The sequence below is a fragment of the Monomorium pharaonis genome, chromosome 1, assembly GCF_013373865.1.
Source record: "Monomorium pharaonis isolate MP-MQ-018 chromosome 1, ASM1337386v2, whole genome shotgun sequence".
In the NCBI taxonomy this organism is placed as follows: domain Eukaryota; kingdom Metazoa; phylum Arthropoda; class Insecta; order Hymenoptera; family Formicidae; genus Monomorium; species Monomorium pharaonis.
In genome coordinates, this window is record NC_050467.1 from 18,206,071 (window position 1) to 18,233,514 (window position 27,444).

The window sequence follows — 27,444 nt, forward strand, 5'->3', positions numbered from 1 at the left end:
TTACATTAAATTATTCGATTAAATATCAACGAATATTTTTCCCAATGTTTTCCCATTCATCTTATAATCTTTATTTCCAAGGCAACGTCTTTTTGTTCTTTGCATACCGAAAATGTCTTATTTTCGAAAAGAAGGAGGCACAATCCTCCCTCCCTGGTTCCCTGGAAAATACATCTATTACGTGCTCGAATTAATATCTCGCGCGCTGCCGTCGCGCGCTGTATAATTGAAGCAACGCATACCCGACGACACTTGAAGGCAACGTTCCTGAAGTATCGCGCGCACAAAGAAGCTCGCGCTTTGAGAATGCACGGCGACGTCGATGATTAAGGATTCCCTTTCCGTAATTAGCGGATGCGCGCGCGCGCGCGCGCTTGGTGACGTGTCTCGGTGTGTCCCCGTGCACGATTAGCGCGCGCGGCGATATAGATATGCGTACCATGGATTCGAGGAAGCGCACACCCAGCGACTTGGGATCCCTCCAAGGAGCTCCGCCAGGACCAGGTCGTCCCCACGGCGAAGGATGCACCAGCTAAGCACACGGCGCCGTCGCATATTAAGCAGTTTCCAGAGACTTGCTTCCTCTATACCTACGTGCGTGCGGGGGTGCGTGTGCGTACCGCGCCGCCGGAAAACACGTGCTCGGCGTCTATTCGCGTCCGCGCGCTCACCCTCGCCCTTGATGCAGCAGCTACCCCGTACCCCCTTCCTCCGCGTTGGAACCTCATCTGCATCCGATTAGCGGGCGTAGCCTAATTTCTACAACCGGCACGTAAACGCGCGACGAGGAACGAAACGACCGCACGATATTTGCACGTGTTGTTCGTGCACGCAGAATAGCTATTGCGCCAATTTCGCGAATCCTTTCATCCATCCTTTCAGCCCCTCCCCCCCCCCCCTTCAATTGTTTCCAAGCCTGTTTCACGGAACTATCGGCTTGAAGCAATAATGCGGAATAGATATTTTATAAGTCCCCGTCGAGAATAATTCCGCTTCGATTAGGACCGAATAGGGCGGTTTTAATCTACTTAGGCGCGAGTAAGCCGGTTTAGTTTAACTATAACTACTTAACGTCGTCGATTTTTGTCGTAATGCACGTAACCCGCGTTACGAAAGTTGACGTTATTAAAGTATCGCATTTGCGCGGGATATCGTTGCGACGCGCCTTTTAGAAAAATGTGCGACATTGAAATTCTATCGTCGCGCGGTGGAAAAGGAGGGGGGGTGAAAAAAACAAAAAAGGGGAGAGAAACACTTAGTGCATTCAAAGCTATCCCATTTCATCAGATCGGGGAAAAAATTCGACATGCGTCCCGGTTTCTCGTTTAAATAGAAAAACCATTTTTACACGACGCGCGCCAGACGGTGTCGTTAAAACGTTTCCTTTCCGCGATCCTATATACGGGTGCGTCAAAAATTCCACCGGTGGGAGGGAGGGGCGGGGGAGCGGGGTGCCCGTAGGCAGCCCGGTGAATCGACTTTGTGGAAGTAGCATTTCTGGTTCTACGTGATCGGAGAAATCGACTATACGTCTCGAGTTCGAGCGGGAATACGACGTGTTCGGCCCCGCAGCCGCTCTCTCGAAATTATTGCCACGAGAAAAATGCCTCGTGTCCAACATACAAGGAAAGTCCATTACGAGATTTCTCGTATTTGCTGGCATGACGAGTCGATACCATGTCCGGCAATAAAGCTCAACTCATTTGGGTATAGCTGCGACTCCCGACGGGGGGTGGAAGAATCAGCATCAGCGTCCTTTCTTCGCCGGTTCATCCGTCCCCTCGGAAATCTCGCGATCACGGGCATTTTTTTCAACTGACTCCATTAATAAGAAAAGCTAATAGATAATGCGATGTATATAATAAGGTCTGAAATTCATCGAAATCCGAAGATGTTATCTAAACGCGAAAAATTCTTTCGATATTTAATTAAAAATTTATCTTTCGATAATGTTTTCTTTATGGAATATCAGAAAAAGAGGGATAATTACTTTCGTTGCTTGAAAATTTCTCCTCTTCATTCTTGTTTTTGTAGTTTAATGAAAAATTATAGACCTCAATCGAAAAGAAATGCCGATAATAAAATGAAGTTTTCAGCTTTATAAATTAACAAATAAAAGTTAAATCAATGAATAAAAATTCATCAATAATTAATTGGTATTATGTTTTGTCTGAGAAAAATCCCGCGATTAAAGTCTCCCTTCTTTTTTTACCATCTCATTTCCACTCTCAGATATCAGTCTGCGAATAAATTCTTACTCTGGTAGATTTAAAATTACGCCCGGATAATGACCTTTGACCAAGTTTCCAGCTTTCTGGTATATAGACCCGTTAAACTTCACACGTCATCTCGTGTCCCGCATTCACATGATGACATTGCAATACAAACTTCGTGTCTGCGGTATCGGAAAGGTATCGTGTGTACGAGGTCAGATGAGATATTAATGGAAACTTGCGCTGACGAGGCGACGCCGATATCGTCGGCTTTTGATCGACACACGCGCAAGAACGATAAAATTATGGATTCACTCGTGACAGTGAGTATCATGCCAATTATCAGCTTGTAGTTGCGCTTATAGTCCCTCGTTAGTGTATGAACGTTATTTTAATCTTATTGTGAACTGATCTGTAACTTGTCGAAAAGCGGAAACTCACGAAGAACACGCGAGCACCTTTACAATTTGATTACAGATTCCGACATTACGTAAACAATTGTTTCATCATTAAATCAGCTTTGCAAATTTCATCAAGATCTTTCGAAGTAGCTGCCTTAGCTGACATCGATCATATCGTATGTAGAGGAGATCGAATCAATTAAGATCAATTTATATATATATATTTAAATGCCTTGTATTTTTTCCGTAATAACGATAAATGAAAACGCTTCATTTACGACAAAGAAATTTATTTAATCCGAGCTAATCCTCGAAGAATTGGATTGCATGCCGGCGCAATTGACCCTTAATGTTGATTACAATCGAATAAACGTGTTCTTCACCCCCTTATCCCGTTTCTTCGACGTCGGGATTCCCCTACGTGCTGCCTTCGCAATATTTGGTGCAGAGTAATACGGACGACTTCCGGAGCTATTATGCTATTCCGAGCGCAACGTCTGCCAGACGGTTCGTGTCGTCGAGAATCGGGAGTAGTCGTATGTCGTAATTTGCCTCTATATGAAATTTTATGGGAGAGCGGAGAGATGCCGTTTGAAGCGATGAATTTCGCATATGGCGATACAGCGCGGTTATGGCGGGTCGTATAAGCGTACAAAGATGCAAATCTAATTGGTGGCGCGCACGCAAAGCAGGAGAAAGTTCTCTCCGGACGTGCGAAAACGCGTTTAAAGCGAATTTCTTAAAAAGCGGCTATAACTAAGCAGCTAAAATAAATTGCCGCCGTTTTTCCATTTACAATAATACGTCCAGAATAGAGCCAATTCTTTTGCTTTTATTGGAGAGACTATCTCGAAATGTGTGCACATAAATATTGAGTGCATTCATTCAAAGTTGAAGTATAATCACATACAATGGCAAATGCGATGAAAAGCATATAAATAGTGAGGCACATTTTGTTGCTTTGAGTATAAAAATACGATTTCGTGACTGCACTCGTGGTCTAATTTCTCGTGTGTCAAACATTATGACAATTCTGAGGTTTGCTAAAAAAAAAAGTGACTAGCGCTTAATATATAAGCGATAAGTTCATGTTGTAAAAATTGTATTAACATCGTTTCTACCTCTGACATATAAAAAGGAAACCGGAATATTAAATACATGAAATATTTAAATATCCGCTGAAAAAGTACAAAAGAATTTATGCGCACTTGTCCCATATACATGCTTATTTCTTTTTACCTTAATGTATGCTTAAGAAATCAGAAAATATGTGAATTTCTTTCTTCTTTTGATGAATTACGTCGAGCAAAAAATTACGTACGAACGTACATTTGTGTCGCAGTAAAGAAAACGTATGGAAATTTGCATGAAAATACGAAGCTCGTTTAATCAAAACAACAAGGGAGTTGAATTCCATGGACATTTTACTTCGTTCTGCTAGAGATTAATTCTGTCTATATCTATATCGTTCATCTACAAAATGTATCAACGTATTATATAAAGGAGCATTGATTTTCAAGATATCGCATTAAAAAACCAGTGGAGTGTATAATTTCAAAGGACAGACTTAAATTCTTCACAAGTTATCGATTTCTTTGTAAAATGTTAAATTTTGCGAAGCTTTATAAAATTGTACCTCCAATATAAAAGCAAAATTTAAAAAGTATATAAAATAATAAATATTGAATATTTAATAAAGTTTTAAAAAATAAAAGATTTTTTATGTAAATTTTTTAAATGTTATTACATGAATGCATGCTAAAAATTCACTCCGCGTCGTGATTGCCGTGATCGGAATTTATAATCTTTCGTATAAGTCTCAATAATCTTTATATACAATCTATAACATATAAGATGTGAAAAAAATGGAGATTTACAACGTTACATAAATAAATACATGTAAACTTTAATTTTGGTAGATGTGTCATTATTTGTCTCAAGCTAAATATAGTATATTAGCATAATTCATAAATTTATCATTTAATCGTTTAATGCATTAAAAGTAATCATCCTGCGTATGACTGCATTAAGTTCTTAAGTAATTATATAAATGATGGATGCAGACATCGAAAACGTCAAGCAGGAGAAAATCTCACCGCACTTTCAGAGGATTGCACAATGATCATTACTTACACGAGTTCGGGATAGATAATAACGCAATTGTTTCAGAGAGAACGCTCATAATTCTCGAGAAAGGTTTTCCAGGTTTATTAAGTAAATCATGCCTTATTACGGATCCACCGTCAAATAATTTGAGCAAATTTAGTTTAATTGCTATAACCATTATTAATAAAACATTAGTGAATGTTTTCAGAAAAGAATCGTACTAATTTGTATTCTACAAAATTGAAAGATAAAGAAACAAAGCAAAACACACATTTAACAATAGTCTACTAAAATAACACGTTTAATTGCAAAATACGCTCGTGTTAATAAAGTCTGATCAATTTTCACAAAAGTGAGGATTGCGAAACTATCGATATCTCTGGGGAAAATAAAGTGAGACTTCGCCGTCGGCTATCTTTTAAATGTCGGGCAGAATATCGTAATGTGTGTACCAACACGATGTTGTATCACAAGCAGCGCTGCCTGAAAACTTTGCACGATACACAGAGTTACGTGATATTGTTTCCTGGCTCCTGTGTTTTATACATGGCCACACGTGTGTTTATACACGTACATACAACCGCGTACGGATTTAATAACTCGATTTGTACGAAAACACCGGTGCACTCGGCAATCAAGACGCGTACGCCAGAATTAAACGTGCACGATCTTTATAGCCAAAATATATTAAACGCGCACGATCTTTCGCGCTTCCATAGTAATTTTCTTACCGAACAGGAAACAGTAAATTTGTACGTTCTTTATACGTTTTCGCGTATATTTGACTAATTCGAACTTTGTTTTTATTTGTATATAAATTTTTGTATTCTATTTCCACTTAAAATAATATTTTTATACTTGGATTTTTTACTTTCGACCTGTTGTAATTTTTTACTTACACTTATCTCTCATTATAATTTAGTACATTTTATGTAACTGGACAGTTTTTGTGTTTAAAAAGGGTATTCTATAATGCTAATATAAATTATGTGCACAAAGAATTTATATCAGAAAGAATTGTGTTGCCAAACGGAATCACGCTTTTTTGTAATTGAAGGATTTTCTGCAAAAATCGAACGAGTTCAAAAAGTTAAATTTTCAGGAAACACAAGATTTCTTGTCTTTAACTATTTATTATACAAATTAGTAATTTTTCTCCCGATCCAAGATAATAAGAACGAAACTGTAGACTTGGATTTTAAAGGCCCATTTAAAAAGCAAAAAATAATAAATCCTCTTGTTTGTTCTTCGCGAAAATGTTACGTTTATTACTTATTCATACTTATATTTCCCGTTTTCTGATTGATTCCTAGAACAAAATTGGCAGATGTTTCTAAAAATATTTTTCAACGTGTTTGGTTTCGGTAGGAAACCGTTCAATTTCGTCACGTCATGATTTTCTTGCGATATATCCCAAATCGCATATCGAAAAAAATCGTCCTTTTGGATATTTTTCAGTCGCACACGACATTCATTCGCTTAGGACAGCATGACGCTCGACCACTTCAACTCTAAGCTCTCTCGCAAGCTATTCAACTCTCATTTGCCCTGCGGCTCTCCCCTCACCCCTCCCCCCCCTCCAACAAATTGTCGGCTCGGGAACACTGATGCTCGGAAGGCATTAAAAACGCGGCGACAAATCTCGCTCGCGCGAGTAACGCCGCTTTCGCGTGCATCAGTGCTTCCGTGCGCGGCGACCTGCGTATGTAGGTGAGCCCGAAAGTTTTCAGAGAGAGAGTGAGAGAGAGAGAGAGAGAGAGAGAGAACGTGCATGCGATCGCCGGCCGGGTCGAATTTACGAGGACAAAGTTTTACGCGACGAGGACGCGGGTGGAAAGAAAAATGACGGCTACGCCGGTCTCTCAGTTTTACCTGACCGAAACTGTGACATCTCGGCGGGTCGAGCGGCTCCAGAGGCACGTTTCTCTTCCGCAGGGTGGCCGCGCAGGGCGCGCCGCCACCTGGCTTACCCCATGGCGAGTAATTGGCCAGAATTTCCTGCAGCTGCAAGGGGAAAAAGAATTAGGAAGTCGTTGCACGGCTGAGCCACGTAAACGTCATCAGCTGCACGACGTGCGGCTGCAGCTATACGTTTCACGCGGGTCATACGCGTTTTAACGCGCTCTGCTGAGAATTTTCCCGTTGCGCAATAAAACCAAGAATTTCTCAATAATTCAATGTTTATTACTTCTCAAGAATTTTGTGTATAAACGCGCCGCTATGTGGGGGAGGAAATAACCGCCATCGTGCACGTATAGATCGAAACGCGCGTCTCTCGCACGATCCGGCTGTAAATTAAAGGTGGCCTACGCATTCGGAAGGGAAGTCGTTCGAGCCCTTTTCCCGGGTTTAACTTAGAGGCGTTTAGGCGCCGGCGCGATACCGTAATACCGAGTACCCTGCCTGCGGGCAGATAGGATTAGCCCTGAGAGCGTATCAGCCCTCCGCGCGCAACATTGCTAACGCACTTGCATTCGACCGCGCATGCACTTGCACCAGACCGCGGCTGCACCAGATTCCCGAGTAATAAGAGGGATGGGACCGCGAGTAATCCCTCGGCCTGTCTCTTTATTAGCATATAGCCGGCTACACGATAAATTCCACCCTCTCCCCTCCCCCCCCCCACCCCAACCCCCGTAAATACAATAATGTAATACGGTCGACGCGTCGCATAAACGATATGAAATAATCGCGCCGGAGCAATAATTACCCTGGGATTTTCATCGGCATAATTTCGCACGGGTATACATATTTTGAGTGATTGAAACGGAGGCGGGGACGAAGTGTTATGCGCGACAGGCATTACGGTGAACTGGATACCGCGCATATATATCGTATGTGCGCGCGCGCGCGTGTATGCCCATGCATTTTTACAATATATTTTGTGCGGATTGTTATTTTCACAGAGAGGATGGTAATGAATGTAACGAGCGTGTGTTCTGCAAATATTTAGGACCTCCGCCTCTCTCTCCCTCCCTCCCTCCCTTCGCCGCGATGATGATTGCGCATCATCGTTATGTTGCATCAATACCAAAATGAAATAGGGGAGGGTGAAAACCAAACGGCGAGATTTTTAACGCCGAATAAATAATTGGCGTAAAAAAACATACGCACGTGCGATGTATGGAAAAAGATCGTTGAAAAAAAAAAACAACAGAGACAGCCGAGAAAAACAGTCGGGGTTTATATGAAATTCAAGGAAACGAGGTGCTGATGCTAAGCTAGTTTGAAAAGGCGTAACTTATAAATTATCCCGTAACTTGATCGCGCTTATCGGTGGGATTTTCCGGGAGTAGTCTGCGTAGACGCTCTCTCTCGAACATTCAAACGCCGGGAACATCGATTTTATTCCTTACGGTTTACTCCAGCGATCACTTCGGAGATTACCATTAACGCGACCCCGACGCCTAACGAGCTGTACAACGCTTGTTACAAGTTTGTAACGAGCACGCGGGACGCGAGACATGCAGTTTATGTAAAACGCGCCCGTAAAGGAGAAACCGTGATAGATTATTGGGTTATCTTTCGCGGCTTGTTTCTTAAGACAGTTAGAGACGCGGATTATGCAAATCCACTTTAATGGCGGATAGCTTTATTACCGTTCGCTCGCACGTAATTTCCCGCTCCGAATTCAACGACATGCCCTCCGCGAAACGTAGAAATAAACGCAACTAGGTCAGACACGTACTAGAATTACAACGACATTTTCAAAACACGTCTGTAACAGGAATAAGCGAAAAGGTCACTCGATATTTATTATTTCATCGCGATTCAGTGTTTCCGAGTAATTTCCATTTTTTAAATATTATTTTCAAATATTAATTTTTTGACCGAGTAATGCTGATCTTGTATCAAATGCTCACTTACTACTGATTCTTTTATTCAGCCTTATTAACTTAATTTCGTTAATGTACGTAAACATGACCGAATACTTATTTTATTTGTTCTACTTATTCGTATGACGTCAGTTTCATAAATATATAATTGCGAATTTTTTACAACCATCGTTAAAATTAAACGCAACTTCAAGTTTTGGCTATACAATATTAGCTAAAAGTTATCGAAATGTCAATGTGAAAACACAGGCTCTTTGGGTTTATTCTTCTTTTCCTTAATCAATAACAAAAACTTTGATCCTGGAAACCCGATTTTGGAACCTCAAATTAAACTGCAAGAAAAACAAAAGGAAACGAAGAATTCAGCCCACAATAGCTTACAAAGCTTGCTGCAGTTTTAGGTAAATAATTTTAAATGAAGTAAATCTAAATAAACTTTTTTAATAGGAATATTTATCAGAGTTTTATTAATCAAGTGTATAAAAAGATTAATTTAATTTGCAATTGTACTATTTGTACTTTCTCATTAAATTTGCATATAAAAAATTTTATATAAGACTCGAGAGCAAACAAAAGATTAAACTTTTAAACCAATAAGAAAATTATGCTCAAATTTTACTTAAATATTCAAATATATAAAATAACAAAACAATCTATAAAATTTGTATATTATTGATAATGCTTTGAGGTGTGGCTCACACTAAAAAAAAAGAGCTAGCCTTATTATTGATAATACAATAATAAGCTTAAATAAGACAGTTATTAAGCTTTAGTGAAATAATTTCAATTAAATATTAATATAACAGATGTATATAGTAACTATTTGGTTAACATAATAACTGAATATTAGTAAATTTTGTAATATTTATTAACTAAGCATTTAATTGAAATCCCTCGGAAACTATAATGTTATTGTCAAACTCTTCTCCAAGTGCATACATCCTTAATATATGTCCTCGACCGCTCGCAACACCGCGAAGGATTAATTTCCAAAGTCCGCCCGTCTTCGCCCTAATGACGTTCCAGTTCACCGAATATATATCCCGGGGTCATATCTCTCGCAGTATAGACCGTTATCCGATCGGTAACAATAGCGAGGCGAGACAATGACGTTAAGGGGGCGGTCTGGACCCGTAGGGCAAGTGGTATAAACGGCAGCAACGTGGCCAAACCAGAAACGCCCATTTGTGTGACACATACTTCACGTTGCTCGCGGTGCTTTTGACGTTGCAGCTCCTCCTTCCGTCGCCTCCATAACGCCGTGCCCTCCTGAACAACTCGGCGCTCGCGCCTCCGCCTCGCGTCTTCCTCGACTTCCGGCTCGTACGTGGTATCAGGAACTTCCTGCGCCATTTACGTATCGTATCCCCGGCAGCCTGGCGACAGTGGCATGGGGTGGTAGAGGAACAAACAATCGCGCGGCCGTGCGCGATCACGACAGCAGTAGTAGCAGCGATGATATCCCCGGCGCGACGTGACGTGTACTCCTCAGGCATGCCAGCTTCGAATATCGAATGGCGAAATAGGGCCAGGAGCGACTTGGTACAAGTCGCATGCCGTAGCACGTGGTTCTGTCATCATTTCGTTATCGATTTAACAGGATATCGCTCTTCCCTCGGGAGTTACGACGCCGAAGTTGTACGTAATCAACGGCGTAATGGGAGCCCCGATGCCAGAACAATCGCGCTGTAATCGAGAGAAAGATAGAGACATCCGGTTTTATATATCGTTTCCCGATATAAAAAACGAGTCGCGAAAACCAACCCCGTGCTCGGCCAATACCGCGGCACGAAGCCCCGAGCTTTGTTCATTCATTCGACGCTTGAGCTACGATTTAATTCCACGTGTCCCAACACTGTGCAAACCGACGTGCACGAAACAATTGCGTAATTGGATTAGGATGCCGACATTTAAATTACGAGCGGTCCGCTATATATTTTTCATGTTTCCAGCAACACTTTTCCGCATACGATATATGCTTACGTTTTTAGACCTTTTTTTTAATTGTTATTTAGAAGAGAGAGAGGAAAAAAATGTAGGAAGGTGTGTAGGACATGCGATTGAAAAGCGTAGGCTTATTGAACCTCGACCGCTATAAATAATAGCATCGCCGACTTTATACTCCGATCACGTTTAATAAATCACTTTTATCTGTCACGCGAAAACAACTGTTATATAACTTCTATTGTATATTTTATTGCTTTGTCGTGTATCAGATTGATATCTACGCTATAGCCAAAATATTTTGCATTTCTACTTCTGTTGTTACATTTTTCATTAAGACGTCATTCCCTACAGTTTCATACGTCAAAATTGTTTAAGAAATTTGTACAAACATAAATTTAAATTATAAGTAATTCGCTACCTCTATCAAAAATAGTAAAATCCTAAAATGTCAAAAGTCTTGATCAATATTCATATATATGAATCAAAAGTATTGATCAATATTTACAATACATATATTATAAATGTCGAGAAAAGAGGGGATCTTAAAGATGCTTTGGACATTTATATTTAGCTACAAGCTGAGTTTCAAGACTGATAAAATTGTCAGCGCGCGGTTTATATAAGCTATGAATATTAAAATTAATAGAAAAATTATATTCAACACTACTGCAGGCAAAGTAAACAATCTTAACTTTATGCTTAAAACATTTATCGAACAATTAACTTACTATTACTGCAATATATTCATTTATTATTATTCTAGTTATATTTTATAGTTAGTTTTATAGTATAAGTTGATAAATATCAAATTATACTAAATTAGACTCGCTGTCGTCAGGTTATAACTGTATATATATAATAGTAATGACAAAGAAAATAACTATTTTAATTTTCAATAAAAAATTGAAAAAATATAAATATTTTCTAAAAAGTATTGTAAGAGAAAAAATTACATATGACTTTTCGAAAGACTGACGCAATACAGACTCTATGTATATTCACCACAAAGATATTTTTAAACATAATCGACATAATTTAATATTTTTTTTAACTGAAAATCTTACTAATAATTAATCAATTTTGATTGCCATAAAAATTTTTCCAGTACGTCATAGTTATGATATGCCAAAATATTATAAAATAGTCCTTTTTGCAACTTTAATTACGTATTTCTCGAAAAACGTGAGGCAACAGAACAATTTGATAAACAAAACGCATCGAAAACTTTACGGGGAACAATTATTATCGTTTTTTTTGCGCATTTTTTTTTTATTGAACAGTGTTATTAAAAATGAAAGAAACAAATCCATGATTCAGCCTTTTACAGACGACAAACAGAAGTACGTCCAGTTTGGACCGACATTCAATAATCTGGCTGAATACTTATGTGCATAGAGCGTGGAACAGAATAGACGCGGTTTATTTTGCGATCCCTACATTCAGATATGGATTTACGAACAGGCGTGATGCACCACAAACTACAACACTTCCCGTGGCCCATAAATAAGCCGCAAATGCACTCTGCGGAACAATTGACCATAAAACCAACTCCTAGATGCGAACCTCCGAGCTGTTGATTGCATTCAAGAGACCGAAATACGAAAAAATAGAATGGCAGAAGTGAGGAAAAAAAACTGGGGAAGTTGTTTCTCCGCAAATAGCAGTACTTATACAGACCCGACGCGACACATTATCCTACATACTGCACCGATTCAAACTGTTCCAGATCGCATATCACGAAGCAAGCATTTTGCAGCTTTTCAGCTTATCGCACTTTGCTCTTACCGGTCTTCTATTACTGAGAAATATTTCCGTTGTACAACGCGACACGATATGACGCTATTTTTTTAACAGTGAAAAAGAAAAGACGATAAGCACATGGGAATAGAGATGTTATTATTATTAAAAATTTTTTCGTATGCAGATTTAAAAGTAATTTTGTTAATCGAAATAATAAAAGACGCTTAAATTGGCTACCAGAATGTCTGAAATCTTTCTGCTTTCATAATACTTGAACATCGTGTTATTTTGATGGTCCAACAAAGTTATTTTTATATCTGCATCTGTATATATAACTAAATAGTTTAGATAGCTCAGGAAAACCATTCTTTTGAGGCAAGGCGAGTTGGGATAAAACAAAATTAGGATCGGTAGTGAAAACTAGAAGCTTTACTTAACGTTGCGATTGCTCTTTTCGTTTCGCTTGCACGTGCAAACGGGGGCGACGACACGCTCGTGAAATTAAGCATTCAAAGTGCCAGGTGAAGAAGTGCAATATCGCTAAAAAGAAACGGGCACCGTCGCGAGCCGCGTGCATTATCGGTATCGGCAAAGGACACCTCGGGCCATTAGAGCCCGATATAAGCTCGGGGCGCAAGCTGTGCAGTAATACTATTCAACCGAACAAGCAGCGGAGAGAGAGATAAACGGATTCGTCACCAAGTCACGTAGCGATCAAGTATAAATTTTATATCGGCTCGCAGGAGACGGTGGCGAAACCGAGAGACAGACAGGCGTAGACTATCGATTTCGGCTGCTGAATTTGCTGCCGAGCGTCGATTCGATACCACCATTGTGTACGTCACTCAAAGGAACAAACCGATCAATACGTCGTCTAACGATCAATAACGACCGAGGCTGACAGCACGATCGTGTATATTGTAAACGCGGTGGCAATCCATGTGCTGCGATGCGCGTAAACGAGGGATCGATCCCGGGGATTCTTTTTTAACCCGGGTGGTACCGTCCTGTCCCCGACGGCACTCTCTCTCTCTCTCTCTCTCTCTCTCTCCCGTAATTTCGAGGGGTGAAACTCGTACTACTTCTCGCGCGAAACGAAGGGGCGAGAAATGACTGTGCGCCGTGATTATTATTACGATTTCTCGCGTGCCACCACGCGCGGCGAGACGATGATCCATAGGACGACGGCGGCGGAAGGAAGGAACAGTTCTCGCCGGGCCGATTACATTCTTACGTATACGGACGCTTCAACGCGGCCGGCCACCCCCTCGCGACTACGCGGGTACACGCGACTACCGCCGACTACTAGTCGCGTCGGCTGGATCCAGAGGGGTTGCGGTAGTCGCCGACGTCCCGACGCTCGCCGACGGCATACCGGCGCACGATTTTCGCTTCACGGACATGCACGCGTTGCCGTGTGCCGCCATCGTTATCTGCGCTATACAACCTTCAACCTTCGACTTCCGACTCCCCCCCCCGTAATCAGGAGCGTAGCGGCCGCCGCGCCGCAAACGATCGACGCGCGAGGGTGCTCCGCCGAGGGATACCGGAAGTAGGGTACTCCTTGATGGCCGAGGGAAGGACGAGGGTGAGACGCGATCACTTCGGCTATTAATGTGCGCAATTTAAATTGTTTCAACAATATTTCAAGTTTAAAGTTATGTATTTATTAACATATTCCCTTTTTCAAATTTTAAACGCAATGTGAAATGATTTGTAATTATATACATATGTATAATATTAAAGTAATTTATAATTGTTAAAATTAAATTGAAATTAAAAAGATGGATTAGAAGTTGTACCATCTGGAAATGTATAATAACTGATATCAGAGAAAGAGAGAAAAAGAGAAAAAGTAATGAAAATACGGTTGGGGAAAAAATGTTGTTAATTTGACTAAATTTTCCAACTAAATTAAATTTTGTCTTTTCAAGTATTTATATATTTCAATTAACTACATAAATACTTGAATTAAAATTTGTACATTTAAATTAAATGCATAAATTCTTGAACTGACAAAATTTCAATTTAGTTGGAAAATTTTGTCAAATTAACAATATTTTTTTCTCTCAGTGTATTATTAGTTTTTCATTCAGTATATTGAATTCTCAACAGAGTTTTGAAAATTCAGAATAAATAATTTTTTAATTATGTCGTTATTTTAGCAAAAAAGAATGATGTGTACAATATCTATGAAACGTATTGAAGTAATAATAAATTGCAAAATCAAAGCTATAGCATGAAACTTCTGTATAGCTTCTGTATGAATTAATCTTCATACAAATTTTGGCAGTTTTTTCAAAGATTTTCGGTTTGAATTGCTGTAGCAAATATTTTTTACATCTCTTTCTCTCTCTCTCTCTCTCTCTCTCTCTCTCTCTCTCTCTCTCTCTCTCTCTCTCTCTCTCTCTCTCTCTCTCTCTCTCTCTCTCTCTCTCTCTCTCTCTCTCTCTCTCTCTCTCTCTCTCTCTCTCTCCTTCGAAAACAGCATCCTGCATGAGCCGAGATGGTTATCAAAATCTATCGACTACATATCATTGGCGAGGCGCCCCTTTTTTCCCCATGCCAAAAGCTCGGCGAACTATTGATTCATCAGCATACAAAACGTTATACGCCGCTTGCGTCCGACCGTACCTCTATTTCCAATTTTATTAATCTCTTCAATCTGCCGCTACAATTTTTTTTTATTTTGTATTTTTCTGGTAAGCCATATCTCGCCATCGATTTGTTACGACTGCGATACGCACGTGAAAATAATTCTGTCGTTACGTGGCAATGTTGTCTTTACATTAACTAAAGAATATGATAATACATGAGAATGTATTTTACTTATGACAAATATCTATGAGGCACCTTTCTCCTTCCTTCCTCCTGTGTCGCATGTGTTACTTTTGCCATATCGTACAAATTCGCGACACAAAACGATAAAGACGCCACTTAGAAACTTTTAAACGACATAAAAGTTGCTAAAGTCATAAATTGTATTGTGAATGGTTGTTTTTGCTTGTGTTTTTGCTTATGTTAGTTAAGAAATTCTCGGAAATTTGAGAAAAAAATAATTTTTTTCTTTACCGTATCTTTTCAAGTTTTCTTTGTATAAAATGTTTTCTTTACTATTGTCTACATCACGCGAAAAAAAATTAGCTACAGCAGCAAAAATTTGTATGTGGTAGCTAAATTTCAGTTATACATAACTAAAATTTAGATATTATACAAACAAATGCTTGCTATAATTAATTTTTGTTGTCCCTCTTTTTCTGTGTATTAATATTTAAGATATAAAAAATAATTTACAGCCGAGAGAGAGAGAGAGATGTAAAAAATATTTGCTACAGCAATTCTGTCATCTAAACAATCCCTGACGAAAATTTTTATCGTAAAATTGTATTTATTTCTATTATTAATGTTATTTCTATTAATAATATTTATTTCTATTAATAATTAATGAGTTTTATCGATATTATATTGTTTCTGAAGAGTTTAATATCTTCAACTTAGTTTTATTAATGTTTACGCCGTTTGAAAATACATAGCAAACACTTAGTTAATCTTCTGTCGACAATATATAACATTTTACAAACATCCAAAAAAACTTTCAAACATAATTATAAATATCTAATTAACAGTTTAATGTTTAAATTTCTATCTCACAAACAATTCAATAAATGCTTTAAAACTTAATTGAAACGTCTACTCAATGTTTAAGCATATATTTTATAAAAGCATTATTTTCGTCAGGGATATTGATTTACAGTTTATTATTTTTAAGTCTTATTATTTTATTTTAAACAATTTACTGATTATTTATTATTCAACAACTAGTGACAGTGATTCTACGTATATTCACAGTCGGTCGACAATTTTCATCTTTTCATCTGAGTTTGACGACATTTCCAAATAAATCCGCATATGTCCACTACCAGATGACCAATGGACGGCACTTTGTGTTCCTACAGAAATCTGAAAGCGACCACAGCCGCGGTTTAACTGTGATTTTATTTTGGAATGCTTCTATATCCACAAAATATAGATATTGAACTAGGTATCCGAGGACTATCAATCTCGTAGATAATATCTGCATTTTTGTGGTTCTTTCCCATACTATAATTAGGAATCCTGACACAACTAAGATTGATCCATACATTTTAATATTACATGTCTACATGGATTATATTGTTTACATAAAACTTTTTCATGTATGTAGGTAATACAAGTAATGTAAATTATTATAAATTAATAACACAATACAAAAAAAAATAATTTTAAAATCCATATAAACATAACGTAAACAATACATAAATAATCTATGTAGACATAATCTTGAAATATGCGACACAACCCTGCTAGTCAGAAAAAAAACCTGTGAGTAGCCTGGCCTTCTCCGTGAAACCCCCTATTCACTACTACTAGTAAATCCATTTTTCGAAATCGATACCATGTAGCATATCCATCTTACAACATTGCTAAAAATCAACTGATCGATAGATAAATGGATGTGGTTCAAGTGTGTACGAAAATCACACTCCTCGTCCATTATTACACAAATTCTGCGCATTAAACTATGAATCACATACTTTTATCCATAAGTACAATGCATTCGAGAACTTTAATTTCGTTAACCATGTTACGTACATTTTCATCTAAATTTTTCATCCGGAGCATTTTTTACCTATAGTCAGCTATAGGATCCATAAAAATCTGAATTCCAATATGTAACACACTCTCTAAGATAAGAAATCTATGAAAAATTACTTTTATCTGAGCTACTATATTTTGTAGGTATAATACATGAATTATATTTAACATAAAAATTTCAGAGATTTATTATCCCGCTATAAAAAATTCAGCACACATCGACCCGATGCGCAAGCAGAACTATTCAACTGTGGATGACACTGTATAAGTAATACAGCGTAAGATCCAAATTAAAACAGCGCTCAAAAGTACTCAATCTTTCCAAAGGTTATTCTTACGAATGTATATCAAACCTTTAAAATTTTACTCTCGATTAAATATTTAATAAAATCATTTATTTTCTGAAAAATATCTTTACAAAATTCAATTTGCATAAAATTTTTAATGACTTCTTTTTCTACGAGTATTTGTAACTTATTGAGTCAGAACTAAATAAATACAAAAAAAGAATTACACAGAAAAAAGAGTAATGTTATTTTGACAATACCTTTAATTACAAAATAAAAATCTTAAAATAAGATTATATTGCGTTAAATCACAAAAATTTACTTGAATAAAGATTTATTTTAAGATTTTACATAGTTTAATCAAAAAAATTATGTTCTTGTTATTTAAAAATAATTTTCTTGAATGGAAATGAAAAAATATTGAATAGAAAACACTGTATGTTCAAATCGAAGATTATAATTTGTTTAGAATAAAATTATCAAAATAATATTATATTTTTGAAATAACAATTATAATATTAAAATAAGGCTATAATATTGTTGAAATTCAAGATTTGCTTCTAAGAAAATTATATGAATATATAACAATTAATTTAATACTTGCTTTTTTTTGTGTATTAATTTTACGTAAATAAAAAGTTATATTTACCCTAAGGTTGCTCCGCTGAGACTCAATGTCTGTCCCAGATCTTCAGGACATCTGGATTGTCACCTAAAGAGAATTATGAGGGAATGATAATAACATATAAAATATAAAATTAAAATAGCGCTTGAAATTAATATGGGTTAGGGTAAAAATTCTAGTGATCAGACATATATTTACATCCGGACACTTCAAAATATATCTGATTGAGATATAATCTGATATCTTTGTGCTTATAATTTTAAATCAATTTTAAGATATCTTATTGTCACATATTCATAGAATAGATATCTACAGGATATCATTACTTTAATAACACGTATTATCTATAAAAGGATATCTCTGCAATATTAGCATATAATTAATATGGTCGGTGACAGTTAAACTTTTTATTTTATTTATGTTTGCTTTATATTTATCTTGAGATGTATTTCGTAACTAATAAGATAATTTATGCAACATATCTTAAGATGAACTTTATGCTATTTCAAATATAAGAATTAAAGGTAAAAATTATCACATCTGAAATAAAATTATCATAACTGTTTAGTATTTTGGAGATATCTCAAAAACATTCTTAAGATATTTTGATAGAGTGCTTTATAAACAGACAAATATAACAAAACAAACAAATAAATGTATTATAATGTATTAGGAAAATTTGTCTTTGACCTGTTTATCGTATTATTTTTGCTTTGCAATTACATATTTTGAATAAATATAGATATTTTCAAGATATCTCTGTGACATATTTTACTGTGTGTTTAAACTAATGTTTTTCATTATAATATTAAAATTTAATTGTAATCTTTAAATATTGATATAATTAAACTTAAATATTATAATAAAATAACATTTGAAATAAATAATAAGTTGTGTGTAATTCGCGACTTGCCACTTGTTTTGCTCCATCGCGTTCCGAAAATGATATACGCAATTAAGGTAACATAAAATGGCGATAAAACGGTACACGCCAAAAGTTACGCCGTGCCACGCGCGACACTCGCCACTGCATATCACTAACTTACTCGCGCGAATATAATCGATAGCGCGACGTACACATCCGATATTGCGAATGCGTGAACGCCGAGTTAGGATCAGAACATGTAATGCCGCCACAACGCGGCTTCGATTCTACCAAGAAACATTTTCGTCCGATCAAGTATTACAAAATCTATATATGTACATCAACGCTACTTTAATATAGATTTCACTTACCAATTAAACGTCCCCACATCCCGGAACCGACTCAGTTCCCCTTATATACAGTCCCCAGGACTAGGTTCGATCCTTGCCACTCTCTGCAAATGAGAAAGGAACGAAATTGAAATGGCTAGAAGAAGGTTAATTCCTTTCTCGCGCGGTCAACTTTATACGTCACAATTGACACGTACGTCGACGATCTGTGATCTGCGTTCGAGTATTAAGAACAAGTACTAAGAAATGCGCATTCAAACGAGACTTATAACGCAAGGTTGTTAATATGCTATATATATATATATGTTACGCTTACCAATTAAATGAATGCCATTGTCTCATTTCGGAGCCGGTCCATCCTGCTAAGGAAATAAAACGTGAATACAGCTTAAAATGACTTTGTCATCTCATCCACGCGGTCAACTTCACGCGTTAGGATCTCGCATAATATATCGATCGATCGATCGATCGATGCTCCATGCGCGCCGCGGCCGCGCTACATTTCCCGCTTTTAATTTTGATTTGAATAGTTGTATTAATATTAATATTAATAGGTGAATATTTACAATGAACCTTAAATGTAACGCACATGAATACGAATGAGACAGAAATGTGTACAATTCAAACAGTACACAATATTTAAAAGATTTATAAATACTTGTAAAATATTTATAATAATTATTTGAATATTTTTTGTTAATATTTATTAAAATACTTTTATACATATTTTTGTAATTTTAGATTGAATAGAGATCATAAGATCACAAAAATATTAAAAATATTTAAAATATATATATAAAATATTGTACAAAATATTTAGCTTATATTTTAGTAACGTGTTGAAAAATTTCAGGATTTTTTTCCTTCAAAATTATATAGAATTTATTTAAAATATTTATATAATATTTTTAAAAAATAAATGATGTAATAAATATTTATAAATATTGTGTGTGTGTTATTTGGCGCAATGTAACCTATTATTTATTTATGTTCATTGAGGAAACTGTTCTAAAATTCTAATTCCTATTTCTAATTCCTGATATTCCTTTATTATGCTCAGAGTCATATTATTGTGCGAGATTGATATTGATTTCGCTTGCCAATTTTATCGGCAGTATCGCAAAATGGATGTGCTACGTAGTACGAATTTCGAAAATGGACTGGCGGTAGTGGTGCACCGGTTAGGTTCAGCCAGGTTCGGCTGGCCTCGACGCTTTCGACGTGACTTGCGTGACGTGTACGGGTTACCGGCGTAAACTTGTTTACAGTTGTTTCTCATTGTACTTACTGCATACGTACGTAATCGTCGTGCTTCTCACACGAATTAACAATGTTAGTGCTTCTAATTACAATATGCATCCTTTCCGGCACGCACGCCGCGACACCCGCGACACTCGAGCGAATGCACGACGAGCAACTTCTGAATCTCATAAAAGTCGAAAAATACGTAATCGTTCTATTTAGTAAGTTTCTTTTTTTTTTAAATTTCATTTTTTCCAATCGTTCCTGGATGAAGTTTCTCAGGGGATGAGAGTAAAAATATCGCTCAGAAAGACATGAATTATCATATCATTTGTACTTTATTTTTTATTTCTTCATTATTTATATTTTTATTTTGCAAATTAGAGTCAACATAAGGTTCTATAATCTTATTTCTCAGGAATATGTAGCTTCTGAGTTTCAATGTAATTTGCTTCAGGCAATGATGTTTGAAAATGTCTGTTGTAATTCTCTTAATAAAACACAATTTGCTTTAGTTATTTTCTATAATTATTACATAAGTTATGTTCCTCCTAACTGTAAATACGTAATAGGTTTTAATATTGCAATCTTAGAATGACAATAATTTCATTTGCAGCAACTAATGATTGTCCAGAGTGTGAAGACTATGAAAAGACTTTGGTTCACCTGCGTGAGGATTTCGTCGATATCATGTCTGCATGGGTCGTTAAGACTGTTGATAGTCAATTACTCCAATTATATAGCAACTCTAAAGAACCTGTTTTGCTATTCTTCCGACATGGGCTTCCTCTGTTGTATGATGGTATGGTTTTAACAGGAAATAACACTTATTAGATCTTTTAATCATTTAATTGCTCTGTGACAATATAAATCGTGCTTTATTATCTCGTATACATTGTGTGATGTCGTTACATATCTTCTTATTTCTGTGTGTTTATAAGTCTGAGATTGTACTATAGATTTTCATGTTGCTCTTCTTCCGTAGGACCTTTGGAGAGTGAAGAGATAGTAACTACGTTTACAGAAAATAAAGCACCCACAGTAAAGGAACTTACAGATGATACGTTTGAGCATTTGACTCAAGCAAGCACTGGTGCTACAACTGGCGATTGGTTCATTATGTTGTAAGTCTAAGGGCCTTATCTCTACATCTACAATAATTATTTTAATTCATTTTTTACCAGTAACGGCAGTACGTTCTAATCACGGTTTGCAATATCAGTTATAGCACGGACTGTGTACAATGCTTGCGTACGATGGCAAAGTGGGAAACGGTCGGCGCTAAGCTTAAAAATAAAGTAAATGTAGCGATCGTTAATAAAGCCACAACTGGGATTTCCACAGCCAGAAGATTCAGCGTTATCAATGTTCCGCAATTTATATTGTAAGTATTTAGATCTAAATTAATGTTTGACATATCTTGAATAATATTTGTTTTATGAATATGAGATAAGCACAAACTGAAAAGATAACATACCATATTAATACATTCTACCTAACAGCTTTAGGAATGGCAAAATGTATAGATATGATATAGGAGCATATGATATTGCTTCTCTTGTAACATTCACCAAAGAATGGTACAAACATATAAGACCAGAAGAAGTACCTCCACTTCCGAGCTACTTGTAAGTTCAAAAATATGTATAGTTACTGTAAGATTTATCATTTTAATTTATTTAAGTTTGTACATTAATGTATCGTTGTTTTTTTTTTTTTAGTGACGAGTACACAAAAATAATTATAGCTTTTCTTTCTGCTAATCCATGGGTACTCAAGTTAACTAGTATTTGCATTGGGGTGCTAGTTATTGTTCTAGCAACTATTAAATGTATACAAAGAGATGAGGCTCCAGCAGAGAAAGAAGACTAAATCTATTGCATTTGATTTGCCAAAAAAGATATATGCGAATGTTTCTCTGTACAGACCATTGTCCATAGTGCTAAAAATGACTTTTGATTGTACGTTAGAAGTTATTGCACACATGTAAAAGATATAATTTTTAGTTTCATATTTTTACAAAAGCTTACGTGTCTGTTTTCCAAAAATATTTTTCAAATATTTATCAAATTACAAATTTAATGAAATAATTGAAAAATGTTTATTTAGCGAAAGTACAGACTAAAAAAGTTAAGAAATTAATTTAATGATATTATAAAATAAAGAGTATATTTAATAACTCAAATTATTTTAAAAAGATAAAAATTTTTTGTGTAACAATTTAATATGTACAAATTTTTGCATTAATTCTACATTTAAAAATATATTTTTTTACTCGAAATGTCAAAAAAGATATATATATATATAGTAAATAATGAGAGATATAAGTCTATAACAGCAGCAAATTTAATGTAAAGCAATATTAAATTACAGAAAGATATCTTAAATGTATTTATATTTGTTTTTTTTTAGACTTTCTTTATTGTCAAACTTAGCCATATGCATTCCATTAGTTATATGATATTATGATACGTCCATTAATTGTACATTAATGTTACTTCTGTTAAGATTTTATTGCTGCTTTTTTTCACATGTAATTTTTATGAGCAATCTGTAAGATGTTTTATTAAAAAGAAAATAGGGGAAAACATAATATTGTATAGAAGAATAAGTGTAAGAATATCTGTTACAAATTTTTTTACAGAAATATATATCTTTGATGCAAAAAATTTTTACCAATTTTGAGATTTCAACCTTCCAATAAGTTACTTAATTTAATTCAGTTGATATCAATTTTTTATTAATGTGCAATAGCAATATAATATTTATTAAAGACTTGCAGTTTAGACTTTCATAATTGCCTAAAAGTAATCTTTTGGACTTTACCTATATGCAATTCGCGCACATACATATAATAAATTCAAGTATTGTGAATTTATAAAACCAATATTGTTCTTTCATAATACAATGACTTGCATAGCTCAATATTCCTTTTTCAGGCTCTATAAAATTCTGAAACTATGCTTTGAATTATTAATAAATAAAATATATGAGGCACAATATTGTGATAATGTAAAATTGTTTATCGTGTTATTCAATAGCAAATCTATATTTAAGCTTGAAGTTTATTAATATAATGTAGATTTACTGCTGACAATATTTGATAACTTCAACTTTGATAAAATTATATTTAAATCAATATAAATTCTATGTGTAAACACAGCAGTTCTAAATGTATTGTGCAACTTAACACATACATGACAAACCTTTATACTCTACGCAAATAAATTTCTGTAAATTGAAGGAAACAACTAAACGTGTATGGCCATCTATTAAAATTACAATAAAATTATAATAAAATACACGTTACATCAAGACTTTAATCACATTATATTATTATAGAAAGATTTCTAAGTCAATTATTTACTTAAATGCCATTTTAATATCACAAGAAAGCCAACATTGTGAAAATACATAATAAAAAAAAAGTTCTGTATATCTACTCTAAAAATTGTACTTTTTCCCTATATAACCATTTTGGTCTTGGTTCTTACAAATAAAAGGCAATCTGCATTAAATATTGTCAACTGCCATGTTTATCCTAAAAACAGTAGATGAATTGGCTAATGCCATTCTAATACTGTTCTCAAACTTTTCCTGTATCGACGAGAACTCCATCATATTACTAGGCTTTGATTCGATCCAAAACCCATCAAACTCGTAAAACAGATAACAGTAAAACTGATGAAAGGCACGAATTGTCGGCAGGGTCTTCGAGGAATTATATATATGAGTCTTAGCGCTGCCATCCTTAAGCAATTTCAGAGCCATACTCGTGAGATTTATACCGACTATAGCAAACGCATAACCATAATGTGGGTGATTTGAGTGAGATAATACATGTGTGGCCATGCTAGGATACTCTTGAGCAAAATAAATGAGGTTCTCCAGTCCCAAGATCCCCATCCCACGAAAGTCCGTCTTGGGATCATCTCCCTGGAAACCGATCTGCTGCCACTGCTTGGTCACTCTTGCATCCAGGGGCTCGTATGGCATCAGCAGATTCCACAGCTTCAGCAGTTTCTGCTCATGGTCCGGATTGTCCGCGCTATACAACGTCTTCCTGAGCTCCTCGCACTCCACGCAGAGCTGGCGGTAGCCCCAAATCAGCTCGACGCATTTACCGAACGACTTGGCGAAGGTCGGATGCGCCGTGGGATTGATCTTTTTCGTCACCAGCACAGTCTTGATGGCGTCCTCCAGGATCTTCCGCTCTGTCTTCGTCGTGATACCACGGCGGTCGGCGACGTTATTCAGATACGCGACGAGGGTCCTGATATTCGCGTTGCGCGACTGCTGGAGGGACTCCTCGACGGCGAGGGAGCGCGGCGCCCCGGACGGCTCTCCGTAGCAGATCCTCTGCAGCTCGCACATCTGCGTGGTTTGGCGCAAGAACCATTTTATCAGGGGCCTAAAGTACCAGCACACCAGTGCCCAGAGATACTTGAACATGCCTGCCCGATCGAGGAGTTGCGACGATCGTCTGTCAAAAATGCGTCGCGTTTACCACCGCGTGTTAACCTGCGCTGTGGCACGTCGTCATCTCATCCCGACGATTCGTTTTCATCTCGCTATGTAAATAGCGCTATCCAAATACATGTAACACCGGTGATGAAGCCGATAACCTCGTCAACGTCACGTCTCAGCACTTTTTCTCTCTCTTCCTCTCTCAGCCTCCTCATCTACTACGAATACAAACGCGCACGCAGAGTATAATTTGTTGTAACGATAATAATTTGCATTCTACGCTCGATATATGTGCCTTTTTACTTGAGGTATCACATCTAGGTATTCATACATCATGATCGTTGACAAGCGACTTCAAAATGGTTTTTTTCCACCAAAAAAAAAACTATTCTCAAAATAGCGAGAAGTTTTATTTAGCAGTTAATTACAATTAATATGTATAATTTTTACTTAGTATTTGAAATTATAAATATTTGGATTTTCGTGCTAGCATGCATTTTGCATTATCTTTTCGAATTGGTTTTTCTGTTACTTTTCAAATATGTTAAATATGCATCGTTTACATCTATTTCCACCAATTGCTAGTAAATTAATTTTAATCTCGATTTAGCTTACTCTTTATTTTTTTTTCTTAGAGCTAGACAAAAAGTAAAGAATATATTCGAGATCAAAGTTAAATTACATTGGTGGAAATGGACTTTAATAGATGTTCTATAATGCATTGCAAACTCCAGGTCACCAATCACGAAGCGATTGCGATAGCCAATTAGATAAAAATGGAGCTATTGACGCTTCGTGATTGGCGACGAAGCGTTCGCTACTCATTGTAGATCACCCTTTATTCTTTTTTTTTCTAGTTCTAAGAATTAAAAATAAATAAATTTAAATTACAAAATCAAAATTAATCTACATTGGTAAAGACATTAATTTTTTTCTATATATTAAACAACAAAATATATATTTCTTTGTATGGCCGCCAACTTCGATTTTCGTATTGAAGCTATAACTACCATATTTAGTTGTGTGGACTAAAAGCTTTGTTACAAAGTATTACATCCTGAAAATTATAGTTTTATTTTTGTTATAGAAATTTTGTTTATCTAAATCTACGTCCGTAAAACATAAGTATGGCATAAGCTTTAGAAATTATATGTTTAAGATAATTGGAAATTTTTTTTACCAGAAAAGTCACATTTTTGAAAAGATAACAGCTTACTTATATTTATTGTTATGAATATAAGATCAAAATAAGTAGGGTTTTTGTTATTTATCTTGGGTTTTTTAAATTTTATTCAATTAATAAAGTGACAAGGAGTGTGTTATTCCCGATACACTTGGAACGATTTTAAATATAATTTTGAACTTAGCATAAAAACGATCTTAGAAACTCCCTTTTAGGGATATCTCGCGGCATTATTGGAACGAAATGGGGCACCCTGTGCATCAGCTGCCATATTTGCCTAATCCATGGCGAGAGTTTGCGCGTCGCGTCTCGCGATCGATCCGGTCGTCGTCGTCGTCGTCGTCGTGGTCGCTCGAGAGGCACAACACCGGTAGAACAAGGAACGCCGGCTAACCTTGAAAGGAACGAAGCCTATTTTTAATTATAAGCCCCGTTCCTTCGTTCATCTTTCCTGCGTCACGTCGACGGACGAGGGGCCCCGGATCGATAGGGCGCGATCCATTTGCGCGGCGTGGCGTGCGTGCGTGCGCTCTGCTCTCTGCGCTCAAGAGGGATACGGATTCGCCGCGCGGCCACGCGCGGCGTCCGTCAGAACAAGTCCGGCAACGAGAATGTGAACACAGGTGTACACGGGACGCATGCCGGCCATGCCGTTTATGCCTGCCCTATGGAATCCATGTAGCACGCTATATATAAATTTCTCGAAGATGCAAATGAAAAGGATCTCGCACCTTTATTGAGTTCCCCTCCTCTCCCCCCATCGCTTTTCGATTTCCGTCAAAACGGTTGTCGAGTAAACCGTTGATTTATCGCTAATTAGACGCCATAACTACTCGGGTCCTTGCTCACGTATCCACACGCGTCGATTCGACTTGTACCTATCCTGGATATGCTAAGCACTACGATTAAATAAATCTTAAAATTACCTACGAATACTGCTCGTATAAAGTGAGTCATTCTTTATTTTTTTTTCTCATAAAAGATACGAAAGAGCGGGGAACGTTCACGAGGCCTCGTAAGAGGAATCGTGGACAATCCGCTCTTTATTTTCCACAAAGCATGAATTAAAACGTCAACGGACGTTCGAGATACACAATTTCATCCGTCGAGGACACTCGGACGAATCGATGATCGCTCGTCCAGTCGCGAGTCGCAAACGTACAAGCAAGAGGGAAAATTATTTTATTAAGAGAGAGAGAGAGAGAGAGAGAATGTCATTCGGCGTCGCTTCTCAAGACGCGGCGGCAACGTCGATCGACCGTTGAACGATAATCAAGCTAGAGCAGCAACGGAATTTTTACGTATGTGCATTTCCCCCGCGCGAACAGCGTGCGGCGGCTCGCAACAATGTTCGCGATAAATTCGACTATATTGATCCGGGGTGGAAATTATTTCGCCCGTATCGACGTGGAGAGGCCGAAAGTCGTCGAAAACACACACGCGGTGGGAGGTCAACGTCCTCCTCCGACGCTTACAACCGGCTCGTAACTATTCGACGCTCGTCGTGCATATGCGATTTTTTTCCTTTGCATAATCTCACAGCATAC

The 27,444-nt window shown here is 36.8% G+C and overlaps 3 protein-coding genes across 5 annotated transcripts in view; 1 reads left to right on the forward strand and 2 right to left on the reverse strand.

The window, feature by feature from the left end:
* Positions 1 to 19,867, reverse strand: part of LOC105839431 — a 37,308-nt gene extending 17,441 nt beyond the window's left edge. The window contains exons 1-5 of one of the 3 annotated variants that reach the window (XM_036292151.1): positions 19,322 to 19,867; positions 19,027 to 19,109; positions 17,815 to 17,877; positions 9,757 to 10,242; positions 6,593 to 6,724 (exon numbers count right to left, since the gene is read on the reverse strand). In XM_036292151.1, the coding sequence (XP_036148044.1) occupies positions 6,593 to 6,724; positions 9,757 to 9,909 (285 nt within the window). In that variant the 5' untranslated portion in view covers positions 9,910 to 10,242; positions 17,815 to 17,877; positions 19,027 to 19,109; positions 19,322 to 19,867. Of the gene's footprint in view, positions 1 to 6,592; positions 6,725 to 9,756; positions 10,243 to 13,379; positions 13,929 to 17,814; positions 17,878 to 19,026 lie in introns of those variants that run through there. The other 2 variants (XM_036292148.1, XM_036292155.1) reach the window with 2 other exon arrangements.
* A 318-nt stretch (positions 19,868 to 20,185) lies between these two features.
* On the forward strand, positions 20,186 to 22,243 carry LOC105839433. Its single transcript, XM_012685744.3, has 6 exons — positions 20,186 to 20,468; positions 20,864 to 21,049; positions 21,233 to 21,371; positions 21,470 to 21,631; positions 21,750 to 21,875; positions 21,969 to 22,243. Exons 1-6 carry the CDS (start codon positions 20,336 to 20,338, stop codon positions 22,117 to 22,119), a joined length of 897 nt encoding a protein of 298 aa, XP_012541198.1. The 5' UTR covers positions 20,186 to 20,335; the 3' UTR covers positions 22,120 to 22,243.
* A 339-nt stretch (positions 22,244 to 22,582) lies between these two features.
* On the reverse strand, positions 22,583 to 25,024 carry LOC105839432 (ELMO domain-containing protein 2). Its single transcript, XM_012685743.3, has one exon. It carries the CDS (start codon positions 24,697 to 24,699, stop codon positions 23,761 to 23,763), a length of 939 nt encoding a protein of 312 aa, XP_012541197.1. The 5' UTR covers positions 24,700 to 25,024; the 3' UTR covers positions 22,583 to 23,760.
* Positions 25,025 to 27,444: the final 2,420 nt, after the last annotated feature.

Bases quoted from the DNA above. Each gene is read 5' to 3' on its own strand.
- LOC105839432 (XM_012685743.3), bottom strand. From the start codon at position 24,699: ATGTTCAAGTATCTCTGGGCACTGGTGTGCTGGTACTTTAGGCCCCTG.
- LOC105839433 (XM_012685744.3), top strand. From the start codon at position 20,336: ATGTTAGTGCTTCTAATTACAATATGCATCCTTTCCGGCACGCACGCC. The intron at 20,469-20,863 runs GTAAGTTTCTTT...TTTCATTTGCAG, and splicing joins ATACGTAATCGTTCTATTTA to CAACTAATGATTGTCCAGAG. The intron at 21,632-21,749 runs GTAAGTATTTAG...TCTACCTAACAG, and splicing joins AATGTTCCGCAATTTATATT to CTTTAGGAATGGCAAAATGT.